General features: G+C 40.8%; 2 protein-coding genes across 7 annotated transcripts in view; both read left to right on the forward strand.

Annotated features, from left to right (window-relative positions):
- Positions 1–11,745, forward strand: part of ATP11A (ATPase phospholipid transporting 11A) — a 116,437-nt gene extending 104,692 nt beyond the window's left edge. For 3 of the 4 annotated variants that reach the window (XM_060273372.2, XM_088668588.1, XM_088668587.1), the window contains 3 exons: positions 1,681–1,784; positions 3,157–3,322; positions 10,428–11,745. In XM_060273372.2, coding sequence (XP_060129355.2) covers positions 1,681–1,784; positions 3,157–3,322; positions 10,428–10,685 — 528 coding nt within the window. In that variant the 3' untranslated portion in view covers positions 10,686–11,745. Of the gene's footprint in view, positions 1–1,680; positions 1,785–3,156; positions 3,323–8,948; positions 9,054–10,427 lie in introns of those variants that run through there. The other variant, XM_060273373.2, reaches the window with a different exon arrangement.
- Positions 11,746–17,535: 5,790 nt separating this feature from the next.
- MCF2L (MCF.2 cell line derived transforming sequence like) overlaps positions 17,536–19,504 on the forward strand; it is a 116,101-nt gene continuing 114,132 nt past the window's right edge. For 2 of the 3 annotated variants that reach the window (XM_088668573.1, XM_060273388.2), the window contains exon 1: positions 17,915–18,193. The gene's annotated coding sequence lies outside the window, so the exon portion shown is untranslated. Of the gene's footprint in view, positions 18,194–19,504 lie in introns of all 3 variants that reach the window. The other variant, XM_088668579.1, reaches the window with a different exon arrangement.

Consider the following 19,504-nt stretch of genomic DNA (forward strand, 5'->3'; position numbering starts at 1 on the left):
ACTACTTCTGGGTTAGCAGCGTTTGTAACCCAAAGTGTTTGTAACCTGAGGTACCACGGTAATCTGGTCCTGGGTTGTATGGGGCCTAATGTGTTAGTACCAAAACTTTAATCTTGGCCTGGTAGCAGATTGGCAGTAGTTTTCCCTCACAAGCATTCTAGCCACCATGTTCTGTACTAGCTGCAGCCTCCAGACCAACCTCAAAGGTAGCCCCACAAAGTGTGCATTGCAGAAATCCAACCTTGAAGTTAGCAATACATGGGGAACTCTTGTGAAGCCACCCTGATCCAGGAACGGCTGCCATTGTCTTCCAGCTGAAGCTGGTAGAAAGCTTTCCTAGCCACTGAGGCCCACTGCACCTCCAGTGACCGAGTTGGGTCTGGGAGCACACCCAGTCTTTGTGCCTTCTCTATCAGGCAGAGTGTGACACCATGCAATTAATGATAGTAAGGAACTTGGTGGACTTATGGGCTGGAGATGTGCCTGTTCTGTCCTATTCCATTGTATAAGGATGGTTTGGAACCTTTAGCTAGTGCAGAATGTGGGGTCCCACCTATTGATAGGTGTGGACCAGATTTTGTATCTCTTCCCCTGTACTTCAAAGCCCTAAACAGAAGGAGGAGGGAGCTTTCTGTATGCATTTGGCTGGGTCACTGCGGAAAGCAGAATTATGGATTAGACATTTGGACTGATCTAGCAGTGCTCTTATGTTCCCCTGTCCCTGTTTCTCAGAAATATTTTCTCTCCACAGAGAATCTCAATAAAAGCAGCCACCTGCGTTAACCCATCTGCTTGAATGGCTTGTGGTGCACTTTTAGTTACCGTACTGTTGAATAAAGAACCAGCAATACTGCCCCTTGGGACTTGTTACTTATTGCACAAGAAACAGTCAATGTGTATTTCTACCAGGGCTTGATTTGAGGCAAGGTTCAGCCTATGGCCTGCTTTTCATTCATATGAACCACATGTGAAAACAAAAACACCTCTTAGCACCTGTTCTTACCAGCTTCTACGCATATATAACTAAAGAGTAGAACTATCTGGCCAAAGCATTATTGCGTAGTTTCCAGGCAAACTTAACTCTGGCACATTTTGCTTAGGAGAAAACTGATCGATACTTATCTCAATGGATGGATTATGGTCCCAAAATTGTTTTATGTAAGTGACTCTTGAGAACTGAATTAAAGAAGGGCCATAGTTCAGTGGCGGAACATCTGCTTTGCTTGCATAAAATCCCTGATTCAGTCTCTGGAATATCCAGGTAGGGCTAAGAATGTCAGTGCCTGAAACTCTGAAGAGCTACTGCTATATTCCTATGTGTAGAATGCCGTGAAAGGAAGTCTGTTCCTAGCATATAAAGGAGATTGTCAGTTTTGTTGACTTGTCAAGCCTCTTTAAACAGAGGCTTGACAGGCATATGTCAGGAATGCTTTGATGGTGTTTCCTGCTTGGCAGGGGGTTGGACTGGATGGCCCTTGTGGCCTCTTCCAACTCTATGATTCTATGATTCTTGTTTAAGAGTAATTTTCATTGGTTGTTTTGTAAGTTTAAAAGTTATAGGAGGTACATGTCATGTTGAGTCCAACATGTTAAATGTATGTGTGAAACTGAATACTTACATAATTCATATTGACATCTATCCTCAGGCGATGATCTAAATATATACATACATTTTTGCAGCTTGCACTGGATACACACTACTGGACTTGGATCAATCACTTTGTGATCTGGGGATCACTGCTTTTCTACATTGTCTTTTCCCTTCTCTGGGGAGGGATCATCTGGTAAGAAACACCTGTGAAGCATAATTGAAAATGCCACTTCTGGAATCGCATACAAGGGATTGCGGACTATTTATTTTTTTAAAAAAACTAATAACCCACACTTCAGGCAGCATACCCCTAGCCACGATGCCTCTAATCTGCCCCTGCTGTCTGAGACAATATGTTTCTTAATTCCAGTTGCTGAGAGTCACAAGGGGGCAGAGTGCACTTAGATTCTGCTTTCGGGTGACTTGTAGGCACCAGCCCGGCCACTGAGAACAGCAGGCTGGACTAGCTAGGCTTGATCCAGCAGGCTCTTCTAATGTTCTTAATACAAAGATAAATTTTATGAAACACTAATACCTTGAACCTAGCCACAATTTGACAGTGAGGTAAGAATAAGAATAAGAATAAATGGTCACTGAGACCATATAACACTGGTCCTGAAAGACCTACATTGGGTCCCAGTCATAGCTGCCAAGTACCCCGTTTTCCCCGGGAAACCCCCGTTTTTACTTACCTTTTCCCGGTGGTCCCCCGTATCACTTCGTCTCCCGTTTTTCTCCGTTATTTTCTCCTGCCGGTGGCCAATTTTTTTTCTTTCTGATTTGCCCTTCTATGGGCACAAAAAATGGCCGCCACCGGCTTCAAAAGTCGCATCTACGCATGTCCGGAGGTGCATAGACGTGACTTCTGGTGTCATCGTCGGCCATTTTTGGTGCCCATAGATGGGCAGAGCGACACCGGAAGTTGCGTCGACACACTTCCTGACATGTGTAGAAGCGACTTTCGAAGCCGGCGGCGGCCATTTTTGGTGCCCATAGAAGGGCAAAACGACACTGGAAGTCACACAGCTGCCGGTCCCGGATTCTGGAGTCCGGGACTTGGAAGGTAAGGTCCCAGTACATTTCTGAGCAGAGTTCAAATTGTTGGTGCTGACCTTTAAAGCCCTAAACGGCCTCGGCCCAGTATACCTGAAGGAGCATCTCCACCCCCATCATTCAGCCTGGACACTGAGGTCCAGCGGTTCCCTCACTGCAAGAAGTGAGGTTACAGGGAACCAGGCAGAGGGGCCTTCTCGGTAGTGGTGCCCACCCTGTGGAACACCCTCCCATCAGATGTCAAGGAAATAAACAGCTATCTGACACCTGAAGGCAGCCCTGTTTAGGGAAGTTTTTAATGTTTGATGTTTTATCGGGTTTTTAATATTCTGTTGGGTGCTGCCCAGAGTGGCTGGGGAAACCCAACCAGATGAGTGGGGTATAAATAAATAAACATTATTATTATTATTATTATTATTATTATTATTATTGCATGCTGAAACCATCTATATTTTGAGTTCAACTTCATTTATCCACCATGGCTGTGTTCTGTTTTTTTTCTGCCCAATTAGGCCTTTTCTCAATTACCAGAGGATGTACTATGTGTTCATGCAAATGCTGTCTAGCGGTCCTGCATGGCTGGGTATTATTATGCTCATAACGGTGAGCCTTCTTCCAGATGTTCTGAAGAAAATTTTATGCAGGCAATTATGGCCTACAGCAACAGAAAGAATCCAGGTAAACATCCCATAGTCTTGATAATTGATGTTGGATGCCTAATCTTAGATTTACAGCCTAGTCTCAGAGAAGTCTGCTCAGTTCCACCGAGGTCAAACGGGACTTATTTTTCCAAACAAGTGTGGCTGGATTTGCATGTTTAAGGTTAGTACTAGTGCCCTGCTGAAAACCTCTCCTCTAAGTCTCTTTTTCTTCACCACCAAAGTGGCTTCCATTTCCCTCTCTCATTTGCAGAATTATTTATAATTTCAATGAGTTCAGGTGTGAGCATACCTGATGGTTGTGAGGTGGCCAAAGGTGGTGTGTGAGGTTTTCTTTCCATTAAATTTGTATTTATTTATTTTACTCAGTTTATATCCTGCCCGCCCCTGCAAAAAACCCCGTTTTGCTAGCACCTTGCAGCATGCTTGCAGACATGGAAAAAGCCCCAGGACACGAGTTAATGCAGACACACACAGAGACATTTAAAACTCACATAACCTCCATTCTAAAACAGCTGCACTGGTTTGTTTCCAGTCCAAATTTAGGGTGTTCACATTAGTGTTTAAAGCCCCAAATGTTTTAGCTTTCAAATGTCTGAAAGACAACCTCCTTCTCTACAGACACCCTACAGCAGGCATGTCCAACAGGTAGATCGTGATCTACCGGTAGATCACTGGACGTCTGTGGTAGATCACCGGTAGTGGCTCCCCCCAAAGAAGCTTAAAAACTTTGGCTCCCCTAAAAAAGCTCAACATCTTTGCCCTGCACCCCTAAAATGACCTGAACCACCAAAACAGGGCTTTCCTTCCTAAAAAAAAGTTCAATGTTGCTTTCCTCTTCCCTAAAGAAGCTCAACAGCTTTTACATGAACCCCCCCCCCCCAAACATGGGCCTTCCTCCTTCCTAAATAAAAGCTCAACAACTTTCCCAGTTTTTAACTCGCAGTTTTTAGATCGCAGTCTCTTGGAAGTTGGCCACCCCTGCCCTATAGTATTCAGATTAGCAGAGGGGGCAGCTTTTGGTAGTTCTGCCTTTCCTGGAAGTGTGGACCATGTGACATTGGGTGAGGTCTTTTCCCCTGTAGCAGCCTCTCTTAAGCTGTGCTATTCCCACCCCCCACAACTAAGGGCACCAAACACTATGCAGGCACCCTAATTTTCCGATTGTAAATTGCTTAACTGATTTTATTGTATTTTCATATCATTGTAAACCACCTTGGATAGGTGGATAATAAAGTATAATAATTTACGGTAAGTATCTGGGGAAAGTGCAAGTTCAATCACAGATGCAGGGCTGATATTTGTTATTTTTTTAATAACCTCCCCCCCCCCCCCATAAAAAGAAAGAAAGTCCCCTTTCTGTTACTTTCAATGGCACAAAACAACATGAAACTGTTTAGCAGCCTGTTTTAAACTTGATTAACTTATAATGCTAACTTATGCTAATTAGCATCGATAGCTAATTTCAAACAACTCCGCTAAGTTTTATATCCTACATTTATGTATCACTTTATTGCCCATTGTATTTGAAGAAGCTTTCAATCTAGAATACTGGCTTAGAATATAATAAAACGATTAAAAAAATGAGAGGAAGCAAATTCAGGTATGCAAAGTATTTTTAGTCAAAATAAATAAAAAAATCATTCATTAAAGATAATAACTGGAACCACCAGTACAATTTAGTACGTTGTCAATTTAGAAATTATACTGAGCTTTGAATGATAACGTGTGTTACCGTACATGTTTAACTAGAACACTGAAGCTGCATGTTTCTGAAGCCTAGTTTCTAGAAAGATTGTCATCCTGAAATTTCAACAGATGCTTTTCGTATTAAATACATTGTTTAATGAAAACTGCATCATATTTCTGTTAGCAATATTTCATCTCCTTCATTAATCTGGTGTTTCTTTAATTCCCTCTGTTTGATGAATAGCTAAAAATATTCTTGAATTTCAAATATCTGTGTAGATACAACATGAAGTGTCAAATTAGTTTCATACACCTGTGGCTTCTCTTCTTGTGTTGATAATTTAATAATGAAAGTCTACTTGGTTTGGGCACTATTCTCACTTACTACTTCCTTATGTGCTGTGGGAGAAAATAAGATCACTCACCAAGTGCTCCTGTTCTAGTAGAATTTAGATACCCCGGTCCTGAATGAACTGTAGTCCTTTAATAGGATGTAAAATCCAACTTGTGTGGTCTCAAATCAAGCAGATAATTCCTGGGCTTTTGAAGAGGAAATCAATTGCACAATTTGCATTTATATACATTGGATTTGCCTCTGTATAGCCTATTCAATTTGCATGGACCTCTAGTGGTGTTGGAGGCAAGGCAGACATACCTGATTGCTGGGTTGGAAGATGCAATTTCATTCCTCTGCTGTGTGTAAAGAGAGGTAGGAGAGAATTTCATCTGGATTAGGCCAATTAATTGTTCACAAAGAATTGGAAGATACAAAGCTTTTGCAGCACTGAAACAAACACTCCCATCAGCTTGCCAGTGGTTATACACAGTAAATAAATTGTAAGCCAGGATTATTAAGATCATAGGCTTGCCATACGCCAGGAAAATTCCTGACATGTCCTGTATGGCAACACAATGGAAAAAGAAACAGCCCCAAAAGCTAAAAATCACTAGCTCAACAACTTTGTGGGTGTCAGAAATTTTACTTTTTGAAATATGGCGACCCTAAGATCAGAGTTCCTAGCCAGATTAAAATACCAGTATTTGGAGAGGGTTAGGAGAGCAAGGGCAGGTATTCTGATATCAAAATTTGGCATAAATGTTTCCATGCTGTTCAGCAGTAGCAGAAAATAGAGTGGACCACAGCCGCTCTCTTGGACTTTAATCATCTGTGTCGCTGCTACTTACCAGGCGATGGAAGGGGAGGGGCAAGGCAGGGGCAAAGCCAACACAATACGAACACACTGGTGGTGTAAATCTGCCACCCACTGGAGTATTTGCACCTCTGGCCTTGCCCCTTCCTCTCCTGAATATCATTGCATTTCTCCAAAGGAGCCTGACTTGCAAGGCAAAAACCTGACACTGGAATTTAAGCAAAAATGTACCGGTAATTCCAGACATAGTTGCAAGTTGGACCATGGTTGTTCAGCAGAAACTGTTGGATCAGTCCATTTTAACACAATTCACCAAATTTGACCTGCCAAAACCATCCCCACCCAGTATTGAATGCCTTGAGTGAGTTGCCTTATTGTTAATCCCCAGCTGATGATTTTAGAGTGATCATCAATATTTAGATATTACGTAAAAGAAAATCTTGCTTGTCTGTATAAACCACATCGTACTGACTCCTACGTAATAACCTGAATGACCTGTTTTTTGGTAATCACAACTGGACTTATGGGAACAGCCAGAAGTTCAAAGTGAAGAACTAAATTAGCATACTGTAGCCTGTAAAAAATTAAAGGAATAGTATGGAAATAATTCAGTATGATTAGGAAGCTGAACTATTCCTTAACATTTTGACAGTTGTCTGAAGAGTTATGGTGGTCACTTAACAGAAGCTGGTATAAACTATTAACACTCTGGATGTCTACTTGAGCAAGACATCTAGAAAAGGGCATAGTAAGGAAACTATGTGCTGTGATTTTAAGAAGTCTGGTATTGCAAGTTTTAAGTAACTAGCTCTAATGGGTGGAATAAGAACCGTATAGTATTTCCTTCCTAGGCAGCTTGTTGCTTGTATTTGTAATATGCACTAGAAAGCCTTTAGCATTTAATCAGATTTATTCCTTGTGTTTCTTCTTTCCCCTCTCCCAATATGCTCCTGTCTTCCAACCTCCTTTTCCTAAATAACTCCTACCTTGCTTTAAACTGTAAATGATGTACGCGGGTACTTTCTTCAACCTTCTGGGGGAAATCAGACTAAACATCAGTGCCTTTCTGTTGAGCAGTCCACCATCTTTATGCTTTCTCAGACTTCAAGCAGTCTAAGTTTCTAATGGAGCAAAAGGTGATTTTTTCCCCTTTCTGCATGCTTGGCCATTTCGTCCAGAGGACTTTAGAAAGTGTGTCCACAGTTCATATGATGTTAGTCATACCGTACTTCATATCCAAACTGTACGTTAAACCTCTTGGTACTTACAACATGTTCTGTCAACATTCCCTCTTTTTGCTTTTCTAAAAGTGCCTGTATACCATAAATGGTTATGTGCACTTTACTTGTCATTGTTTGTATGTGAATAGCATAATATGCATTGCAAGAACTGTCCATTTTAAGTAATGGTGGTTCTTGATAGACCGATGCACATTTTGTTTGCGTTGTGAGTTGCAACCACCTCAGTGGACTGTTTGTCAGACACAAGCGTGATGGGAGCTCCTGAGAAATTGGGTAGTTCAGATGTACACAAGTCTGGTTAGACCTTGAGGCTTGTGCACACCATCTTCTCCTTACACATGTCATTTTGCTGTTTTATTTCCTGGTCTGAGGCAAACCAAAGGTCGGGGCTTCGTTCACAACTGCAAACTATGGTTTGTGCTTTTGCTGCAAACCCAGATCAGAAACCAGGGTAGTTTGTGCACGACCTGGTTTGAACTTAGAAATTTAACTATAGATGATTCTTCAGCTTTTCTCTTCCCATTTCAACAAATTCCAAATTCATTGTGTTTCTCGCTTCATGTTCAGTTTTGACCTCTGTTTGTGGTGAGCAAGATCACTGTTTCATGACTGCAGGTTTTTTGTTTGTTTTTTTAAACTGACTTTTTAAAGTCTTCTTTTGCTGTTGGTGTTTTCAGAATGTTTGATATTGCTATTTGTGCAAACTGCTTTGGGCTATTATAATCAATGAATCTGCAAAAGCTTTGGAGGAATCTGTTTCTTTTGGTAAAATACGAGCCAAATCTTGTTCCTTTTTTTCTGTTTCAAGAGTCATGACACCAGTCACAATATTCCTCTAATTTGAATATTTAGCTGGTGATAAGGCATGCATTCTTTCATTCCAGTGTATGCCTACTATACATAATTATCCTTATTTTGAATTACAAATTTGTTTTTATGTGTTAACTTTCCTGCTTAATTCTTCTTTCCTCCTTTTTAACATTAAGACTCTTAGTGTAAACTTGATGCCAGTTTTAAACTTTCATACTTGAAGAACACTGAATTGTTATACCCTTTCCTCATTTACATGAATCTGCTAAAAACCTCAAAAAGCCTTCCTTTAATTAAAATGTCAAGCAGTAAATATGAAACAATGTGATAAGACTTTAAATTCTGTGGTGGTGGTAGTAGTTAAATGATACATATAGGGTGACCTTCATATTGGCCTTTACATGGACATATTAGAAGATTACCTCCTACTTAAGAAGTTAACTTCCCCTCCAGAAGTAGACAGTCCATTTGCAACTGGGACAAATGTTGTAGGACTTTAAGGTTGTTGCAAACAATCATCTCAAATGCACTTTTTCCCCATTTCCACTGTAAATAGGACAAGGAGGGTTTGAAATAATATACATCTGCTAGTAAACTATTATAACAATAACAGTTTCTTGTTCGTTTGTTCATTTCTTATTAACAGTGTTAATGATTGTTAGCCATCCTAACACTGCAGTTATTGTTTTCCTCTCCGATACCGTGAGATGTCCATATTGAGCAATAGTCTCAGTGTTTTTCCTCATCCTTGCAGAAGAGTACGAAACATAAAACTGCCCTTAATGCACTGGCGAACAACGATGGGCCACTCCTTGAAGGACCCCTTTCTGCTTCCGAGGCATAATTAGATCATTGATAGGTAACAGTATTGCACGTGTTACCGTTTGGTAATTTCTGTTGGTGTGCTGTGGTGTTTTCAAAGAGAAAACTTCTTCCTCCAGAGTTTTTGCTGTGCCTTATCAAATTAAATATAATCACTGCAGTTTTTGATACCGTAGTCTGTTCTCAATGCATTTCAGAGCACAGGTAAGTTTTGGGGGTTTTTTGTGTGGTATTTTGGGTGGGTCTTCTGGGAAGGTTTGAGATTTAGAAGCTGCATGTTTTGTTCTGATTTTTTTTACTCCGATTCTAATACGATTTATGTGCATGGTTGCAGCTTTAATTCAATAGGAATTGTAAGCTGTTTTGTGTCAATCGCTATTCTTCAAATGAGATTCAGTGACTAAGCATAAACCACAAGTATTTGGATTCAGATTAAATTAGTAACATTGGTTTGAGCAAAATTCAGAATCCCATTTGCCCCCCCCCTCAAATATATCTGCATAATTTCCAAAATATCATGAATCCATGATATTGGGTCCTGCCTTCTCAGTGCCCTGTCTTCACCTTTGGATGTGGAAATATGATAAAGCAAAATTTCAAAAGGCATCAACTCTTAGCCTGGCCGCTAAACAAATGTAAGGCAAAGGCTACAGACTCCCAAGAATTGGGGGAAAGCAGATCACAAGGGCACATATATCTGCTGGAGTCTTCATATCTCCCCACAGGGAACATTTGCAACTTGGTATTTTACAAGACACAAGTATTAGCAGGAAGCAAAAGCATTTTGTCTCAGCCACACATTTATTCAAAGATAAAAACAGCCCTCAGAAAAGGAAGTGCTTTAATTTCCAAAGTGACACAAATGCCCAGATGATTGGGATTTCCTAAAATAGCTTCCATAAAGCGACACACTCCACGGAGATCAGGAGAGTGTATTCAAATTCCCATCTGTTCTGGTGCAGAATAGTCTAGAGACTCTGGACTTTTCCTAAATACAGGCTAGGAACAGTAAGGACAGTATAAATTAACTTATCAATTTAAATTTATCTGCTAGCTACTGAGAAAAATATCAACTGTATCAGTCATTCCAAATATCAAAAGATTATGAGACATCCAACAGGCAGGATAAAAAGTAGCTCATATCTGAGTATCTTATTCCTACTAAGCAAAATGTTAACAAAAAGTTGTTCTGTATGTAAAAGAAGATGAAATTGTGTATTAAAATTAATTGAAATTACTCCTCTGTTGAGACTGTGCCTGCATTTTTTAAATAAGCCAAACAGTGGAGCTCGATTGGCAATTTATATGTCTCCATCTGGCCATATTGCCCCTATGATAGGTACCACCTTAAAGCCTTTCAGTTAATTACTATGATGACAGCTTCATAACCTATTACTTGTTTTCTTGGCAGAATAAATCAAGCCATGGTCGGGACCATTTTTCAGAATTCACACCTCTTGCCTCTCTGAAGAGTCCAAGATACAGGAGCAATGACTGCAATACCCCAGCAAGAAGGTCTAGTTCTCATTCTAAAAAAACAATGTTTACGCATTGGAGAAACTATGATTATTCAGTACTCCCTTCCATCTTTGGCTATTCCAATAATAAGCGTTGTGATTCCAGTGCCAGGTACTACCACGGGGGTTCAGGTCTGGAAACATCTCTATGAGAGATCACCAACTCAAGCCTTTAAGAACTAGCAACTATTCCTCCCTCTCATTCCAACCCCCACTCCTACTACATCCGCAAATGACCATTTAACGGCACTGATTGAAATTTTGCTGGCTTTAACTGTCCGATGTAATAATATGACAAACTGGATCAAAGAGCATGGAGTACAAATCTTTCCCAGGAGTCTTGGCCTTCCTTATTATGTTTTAAACTGTTGAAGCAATGGATTTTTCTACACAGTCTGGCACTGTGAGGATGAGCAGCACTGTAATTTCACTTTGTCAAAAACCATCATCTCTTTTTTACTTGAAAGAGTCCTGCTTTAGTCAAACGTCATCTTCTGAGATCAGTGGTTAAAATTTTGTCAGCCCTCTAAATAAGCAACCATCTCAGACCCCCAGTGAAAGTCGCTGAGAACATACTTCATAGGTGCTGTTTCTGACTTGTGTTTGTCTTTTCTTTGCTCTCTCTGTAGAACAAACTGGTGTTTCCTCTGTGCAAATCTGCTTTCAAGAAACACTCTCTAATATCCATTTTATTGTAAGTCACCAAGTAGGACGTCTATGTGTGATTTTAAGACCCAACACCCTTCCCCACACTTTAGACCAATACATTTTTACTTAGACTGCCTACAAACCTTTGGGAAGTCAAGCTGGCTATCAAACGAGTGAAGTGGCCATGTAGGTATTGAGTTGAAAATAATTACGGAATTTAAGAATGTAGTCTTAGAAAATTAAAGAACGAACCAGTATTCTACCATTTTGCTACCTCTAAAGTAGAGTACTGTACAGATGTATTAGGAAGTGCTTTGCTACCCGAATTTTTTTTGTTTTCTCCCCTGTTGAGGAAAGGAAGTAATTGCTTCCATAACAGCTCAACTAGATAATACTGTATTTTAAATGCTGGTTTTTAATTTTTGATTTGAACTTTGAAAGGGAGAGGGAGACAGAATGTTTAACAGAATGTCTACTTAGTGACTACTTATATTTGGTAATGACCACTAGGTTAAGTTTTCCCCTCCCTCCTCTTTGAATGTGGATTCAACCATTCTTCAGAAAAGAAAAAATATGTGCATGGTTATGCAAACGCTTTATCTGTCATTTTAAATCATTACAGCCAGCTTGTACTTCGGCTCTATTCGTGGCTCTAGTTTTGCTGTGTACCGGTTTTCATAATAGCATACACAGATCAGTTCTGTTTCTTTTCTCCCAGTGTTTTATTTAGGGTGTCAACTTTGCCGAAGGATTACTTTATAGGAAAAAAAAGTGTGTGTGTGGAAGAAAATGCACAGGTTCTCTCTCTCGCCTTCCTTGAACAGAGATTTGGGGGAGATGGGAACATAATGCTTTGAAAGGCAAATTGTGAACATTTTATTATACCAAAGATTACAGAGACAGAGAATCTGATGGGAGTTCCCATACTTCTCAAGTCTCACCCCCCTCATAACGCACAACATCTCAGCGTTTGTCATTTAAAATGAAGCACTTTCCATTTTCAGTGTTTACATACTGATAGTAATATACCGGAAGTTAATATTTATTTGACATTACATACTTGAATGTCTAGTAGAAATGTCCCCTACATAAAACACTGGTTACAAATACATATTTTTTAAAAATTAACTTGATGTGAGTATTGATTTTATACCTGTAGTAGTGACAAATCTCCTGTTTGGGTGTAGTTAACAAAATTATTTTTAATGGGTTTTTAAGAAATCTTAAAATTGCCTTTGCACTGAAATATTTTTCAATACTGTAGCTATTTATATATCTGTTATATGCATACATTTGTTAACACAACATTTCTATTGTTTTTTAATTGTATGTTTTAGAGAGTTTTTTTATACCTATGAGTTTTGGATCAGAATTTAGCTTATAGTGGAATTGTGGTTGAATGTTGAAATTCTGATGAATGTTAAAATTAGAAATAGGTTTGTTCTTTCAGATTCATCAAAAGCTACTGATTTTTTTTAAAAAATTTTTTTTTGCTTTTGCTTGTGAGTAATAGCTTTTAATGTGATAGTTTCTGCTTACAACCAGTTGCTGCTATCTACTATTCTTACATTTTTGTTCCATGAAGCTTTCTACCAGTTGCTTGTTTTTGTTTTGTTCATTTCCATCTTTTAGCCTTAAGTAAGAAGACCCTTTGCTTGATGATTTGAAAATGCTACATTCCTGCTCTGCCTACTAACAAAAATGGTTTACTGCAATATTCTTGCATCTCAACTGTTTCCTAAAAAGTGAATGATATTTCAACAGGCTGAAATATTTAATGGTAGTTTTTTAAAAAACAAACAAACAAACACTTATGATTGATAGTATTGCATTAGAAGGAGAAATCATATAAACATTGAATTGTACAGTTGGAAGGGACCCTAAGGCTTGTCTAGTCCAACCCCTTGTAATGCAGGAATCTCAACACCCATCCAGTTTGAAACCACACCAGACCCTGCTTAGCTCTGCAAATGTGCTAGCAGTTTTATTGCTGCACCACTATCGGTAGGAGGATATTTTTGAATTTAAAGGAGGAATCCTGCTTCCATGATTAAGCAATCAGAGCTTTAAAAATACACTGTTTAAATGGGGGGGGGGAGGAAAGGCTCTATAGGCCTTCATTTTCTTTCTGTAATAGATGTACAGGTGTAATACAGAAGCTAAACTAGTAGGCCTTGGATATTCTTGTGCATAGCGATTTGGTGCACACATGCTGCTATATAGCAAGGGTGGGAAAACCTGGGACCTTTCAGATGTTGCTGGAACTCAACTTCCATTATTCCTGAACATTGGCTATGCTCATTGGGGCTGATGGGAGCTGCAGTCTCAACCACATCTGGAGGGCCACAGGCTGCTCATTCCTGCTCTACACATGAGGATCTGCCCAGCTGAATAAATGACTGATGCTGTCAGTGGTGAGGCATAACCTAGATTTACTTCATTACCCTTGGAAGATCAGAAAGTCTGAACTGTCAGAATTTGGTCATCTGTTCAGCATTGTGCTCGTGTCACAGTTGATGATGGATGCAGAGGATTTTTCATGTGCATTTGGGGACCAAGTGAGAGAGGAGGAAATAATTCTAGAAGGATGATCAATGCACAGAAATATATTTCCATGCACCCGGCTGGATTAGGAGAATTAGTCAGGCGCAACAACCAACGATCAATAGTAGGGTTGCGACCTCAGTCAAAAATGTAAAATTGATAGAAATTTATATGAAGAGAAAAACTCCATTCTGTGTCACACAAATGGCCTTGTCTCAATTGTTGAACATCTAATGTGTAAACGTTTCAAATGCTTTCATAAATGTGTTGGAACTGGAGGGCATCAACCAAATATTCATTAAGACTAAAACATATACATCCATTGAAACTCTACTTATTCTTTAGAGTGGCTTGCAGTAATATTCAGATAATTTTGATGGCCCTCAGTAATTATTAATTTATTCAGCTCTTTAATATACAGTACCATTTATTCACTTGCATCAGCCTATTTATCCCACTGTAATGCAAGTATCAAACGAAGGAAACTGCACTAGTTGGTGATATCAGTGAGATCATGTTGAGAAGCTTTAATGGAATTCTGTCGAGTATTATAAGAGAGAAATATGTACATGATTGTACATTGCACAATTGCACACTTCAGTTTATACAGCTTTACCTTTGTTGAAAGAAGTACAGAATTTTAATTGTATATTGTGTCTGGACAAAATTCTGTCTTGTATGCACTATCAATACTCTTTCAGTCTATAATGTGTAATTGGCAAAAACAAACAATCAGCTTTTTGGGAATGGTGGATCATAGTTATCAGTGCATTAATCATTAAAATATCTTTACTCATCAGCACCAAATACTGACATGTATTTTAAATGGTATAATGATAGGTGCACTTATCTGATGATAATTCAGCCTTCAAAACTACTGTTTAGACTAAGCTATAACACTTCATTAACTGGATCAAAGCAGTCTCGAATACTAAGGATATAAATAAATATAAATATATATAATATACATGTGCATTACTGTAAAGTTTATTTTCAGTGCTGTTTTTAAACTTTCTTTTCCGTAAATACCTAAACATGAATTCTTTATATTAATATTTTTGAACTTTCTGTAGATTGTATAAAGCAGTAGATGTTTAAATCTGCTTGCAATAAAATAAAATTTGCATATTTGTTTTGGGGTGTGTGCTTGTTTTTACTGAGCAAGAGAAGTCATTTAGAAGAGAAGAGGGAAATATATTCAATTCAAAACAAAAATGTTGCATTCAACAAACATTTCAGTTTCTAACTGCAGTTTTGCCCATTTGTTTATACGCTGCAGGCATTCACTAGTTCCACATACAGTGTTTCCGTTAGTGCACCAACTGTAGGCACTTTCAAGTAGTCACATTAAATCTCAAAACAGTGGGTACAGTGCTAGATTATTTTAATTCCCCATGGTTGTTGTTTTTTAACCAGTGAAGATGTGAGAATGCTAATTCCTGCACAGTGCAAGCTTTCCTATATGGACTGACACATTATAGCAGGATTTTCAGGACTCAAAATCAGCCATAACTTTGGATGAAGAAACCCAGAGAAGATGTAGGTGTTATGAACAGACTAAAAGAAGAACTACTTTAAGCTTCATATATAGAAACACTTCTGTTGTCATAACAGAATGAAATTTAGTTCCTCCTGATGTGTACGGTACTTGTGTGGACCAAAATCATAGCGTGTCAAGAAAACAGCCCACTGCCGCGCGTTAGATTGTGATACCATAGCTACTTGGGGGAACAGCGAATTTGGTTTTTTTATGTGTGACATGACAGGGAGTGGCTGCCTTCATTTAAAGAACGGCAATTTGTATTAAGAACAGGAACAATGTAAATAGCAGAAACCCTCACTCAAGTCGTTCCCTTCGTGAGGGTGGGTTTTTCATGATCACAATCACCCAATAACTGATGCTGGAAAAACAACCTGTAACACAAGAGTTAGAATTTTGTATTATGGCCTAGAGTTAAGACTCCATGCCTTGAACTTTCCTTTGTTCTGCTTTTCAGTATCAGTTGTACTCTACGCAGCCAGCAATAAAGAAGCATGTTTGTTTGTCTGAAGTGAGAAGCAAGAATTAATTCATTCTGCAGTTGTGATTAGCATAGCAGGATTTGGTGCTTATTGCTAAAAGGTGAAATAAAGCGATAACTTAAAGTGAGCTGAAAAAATATTTACCATAAGTTACCCTTTATTCTTTTAAATTACTCACATAGTGGCTATTTCCCCCCTTATTTTTCATGAGTATTTGATGGCAAAGGATAAAAACAGCCTTAGAGGAACAGAAACACTGCTTTGTGTACACTACGGATCACTGTTTGGTTCGCCATCTAGGCTGTAACTCAGGTATAATTTCTGATTTTATCAGAGTGCACAGTTCAGCACGAAGCCTTTTCAGGTTTTCTGGGCAGAAAAACCAGCAACCAGTAAATCCCCCCCCCAAAAAAAATGCTTTCCACAATTAGTTTCCAGATGCCTCTATAGCAGGCATCCCCAAACTGCGGCCCTCCAGATGTTTTGGCCTACAACTCCAATGATCCCTAGCTAACAGGATCAGTGGTCGGGGAAGAAGGGAATTGTAGTCCAAAACATCTGGAGGGCCCAAGTTTGGGGATGCCTGCACTATAGCAACCAGTTAAAAAGCTTTCCATTGGTTGTAGAACAGGAAGTAAAATCTAAAGGTCAGAAACATGACTAGCAAGAGGGTCTCAAGGATGAGTTAACAAACACACCCTAAAGTATCTATGGTGTCATGATACATGGTTAAAACAGACTTTTTGGAGAAAGCAAGCTCCGCACAAGTTTTTAACTTGTCTAAACTGTTTTATTTGTTTACATCCTCTTGTTCACTGCATCCTCTTTTTTTCATGGCCTTCAAACTATTTTTTGTTGTTGTTAATTTGACCTTTATATATAGCTCATTATGTAAATTAACACACTTTTTGCATGGGGAAGGCTAGAATTGGAAGGTCGCTGCCTTTCCATTCCCCTGGCCTGGACCTCACATCCTCTCTACCAGTTTTTTTGGGGGGTGCAGTGGAATTGGTTAGTGTATCGTTTCCCTTCCTTCTCACCCTGAAATACGCCACCTAGACGTGGCTGCCCCACCTGACAAGGAAGTCTAACTGCAGGATGAATTATTAGACACAAGTTACCATATAGCACTCTTGCAGCCAGGCAAACTCACTGGAAGACACTTTTGCCCACACACCCCTCATGATAGCCATGTTCAAATATATAAAAGGATGTCATATAGAGGAGGGTGAAAAGTTGCTTTCTGCTGCTCCAGAGAAGCGGACACGGAGCAATGGATTCAAACTACAAGAAAGAAGATTCCACCTAAACATTAGGAAGAACTTCCTGACAGTAAGAGCTGTTCGACAGTGGAATTTGCTGCCAAGAAGTGTGGTGGAGTCTCCTCCTTTGGAGGTCTTTTAGCAGAGGCTTGACAGGCATATGTCAAGAATGCTTTGATGGTGTTTCTTGCTTGGCAGGGGGTTGGACTGGATGGCCCTTGTGGTCTCTTCCAACTCTATGATTCTAAAAACTCAGCTCTTGACAGAAACTTTATTTCATTTCAGAGACATAGAGACGGATATATTCAGAGTAGACGTGTCGTGTAAACTTCCGTTGAGATACTATGTGTCTACATACAGACACATACACGCACACAACTCTCAATTTACACAGCACAGTCCTTAACAAGTCGACTCAGAAGAACGCTCAGTTGAATTCAGCTCCCAGGTAAAGAGGGGTTAGGCAGGACTGCTGCTACACCTTCGGAAACGAGGCTTTATGAGCGCAAAACAGCAGCAGCTGTCCAGACGCAAAGCGGGAGGGAGGAGGCAAGAATAACGGGTAAGAAAGAGGCAGAAGCAAGACCGAGATGTTATATTCAGGTCTCCTCAGAAGTACGCGCGGCTGAGTCCAGAGGGGTTTACTCCCGGGGGCGAAGAGCAGGTACCAGGACTGCAGCAGCCTAAGCGTGACTCCATCCTGCAAAAGGAGAAACAACAGGGAGGGAAGAGGCGACGAGCCGAGCACAGGGCTACTTCCGTTTTTCCAGCCCCTCAGGTCCCTTTTTTTGCTCAGTGCAGCGCATCCTCCTCCTCCCCCCCCCACCGGCAACAAAGGAGCCCTGGGCACCCCGCTCCCCTTCCTGCCCGGAATAGCGGTGGGCTGGAAGGAGTGGGCGGCGCTCGGCTTGCACGCAGGCGAGCCCGGCGAGGCTGAGGAGGTGAGGGGCGCCGTCGGTGCTGCTACCGCTTTCCAGCTCGCGCCAACTCCACGCGGCGTCCCGGGCTGCCCCGGAGAAAGGAGGCAGGTCCTCCCCGTGCCGTAGGCTGGAGAGGAACTTGCGAGTGAAGAAGGGCGCAGAAAAAGAGGAACACTGGTAGGCGAGGAGGGAGGGAGCACCTTGCCGGGTAGCGCCGTCGCAGCCTTCAGAAAAAGCAGCAGCAGCAGCATCCCGACCCCGGAGGTGAGCGCGAGTCATGTGCTTTGTGTGTTTGTTTGGGTTCAGGCGGCTCCTCCTAGTCGAGGGGTTAGCCGTGGGGTGGCTGGGTGGGGGAATGATTTGAATCTCGGCTGCTCCCGCCTTTACCAGCTCTCCTACTCAGTGCACGTTAGTTTGGGGTGGGGTGGGTGCTGTGTTTGTTTCCTCGCCCTCCTTTGCTGGGAAAGAAATGTGAGGAGAGGTTAGCTGCAAAGCGGCGCTTCCCGCGCCCTCACGCCCCGCCGGTTCCTTTGTGAGTTTGTAGAGAAACCTCGGACTCCCAGTTTTGCTTCGAGAGCACCGGCTGGTCGATGGGGCTTGGAGGCAAGGGCCGTAGCTCTGGGGTAAGATAGGGCTTTGCCTTGCATGCAAAATGGGCCGGGTTAAATTCCCTCAGGCTCTGTTTTTCTGTAGGCCTGGGGGGAAACTCCTGTCTTGCAACCCCTAGATTGCTCCTGGCGGTCTGCAGAGACTCGTAAGTCCCTCTAAGTTCAAGGGACTTCTCTAGCTTAGTAACTGAAAAGACTGCTTCCTGAAAGCAAGAGTGCTTGAGTTGTCCACCTGTGATGTCCATTGTTGTGTATTGGAGGGAATTAGACCAGGTGTGTCTTGCCATGTCATAGATGTTGGTGCTGCCCTGAGAAAAGATGCAGTTGCTGAAATTCCTTTGCTCTGAAAGACACAAGGACATACACCTTGGACTGTTGTGTGTTGTTCCTCTTTCACATTTATTTGTATTAGACATATCCCGCACTTCATCTTAAGATCTCAGGACGGTTCACAATATATGTTTTCTCTATCAGCTTTAATGTCCCAGCCGCAAATGGGAATATGAGAATTTATTTTAACAAGTTTATATAACTATGGTAGAAACTGAGCTAGGAGCTAAATGGCACCTTAAACCTAGGTTACGGGCCATAGCTGCCAAGTTCTCCCCTTTTTTAAGGGAAATTCCCTTATGCTGAATAGGCTTCCTCGTGAGAAAAGGGGAAACTTGGCAGCTATGTTACGGGCGCAGCAACAGAATGTCCAGGTGAATTTTTTTATAACAAGAATACAGAGTTGAAAATGAATGAACTGCAGCTAAACTATTATGTTCATTTTTCACATGGTCTAGTCCTTCCCCTGCCCACCCCCTTAATATCCTTAGGAGGGTCTTTCCCCCAGTCTTCAGAGAGTAGCTGGAAGTGGGGCGGCAGAAAAAGCTCACGCTAATGAAATTCCCTGTTGCAAAATGCGCCTAGAATAATGGGAGTTTTGAACACTGTTATATACTGCTTAGTCATCAACACGAAT

The sequence above is a fragment of the Zootoca vivipara genome, chromosome 4, assembly GCF_965207765.1.
Source record: "Zootoca vivipara chromosome 4, rZooViv2.hap1.1, whole genome shotgun sequence".
In the NCBI taxonomy this organism is placed as follows: domain Eukaryota; kingdom Metazoa; phylum Chordata; class Lepidosauria; order Squamata; family Lacertidae; genus Zootoca; species Zootoca vivipara.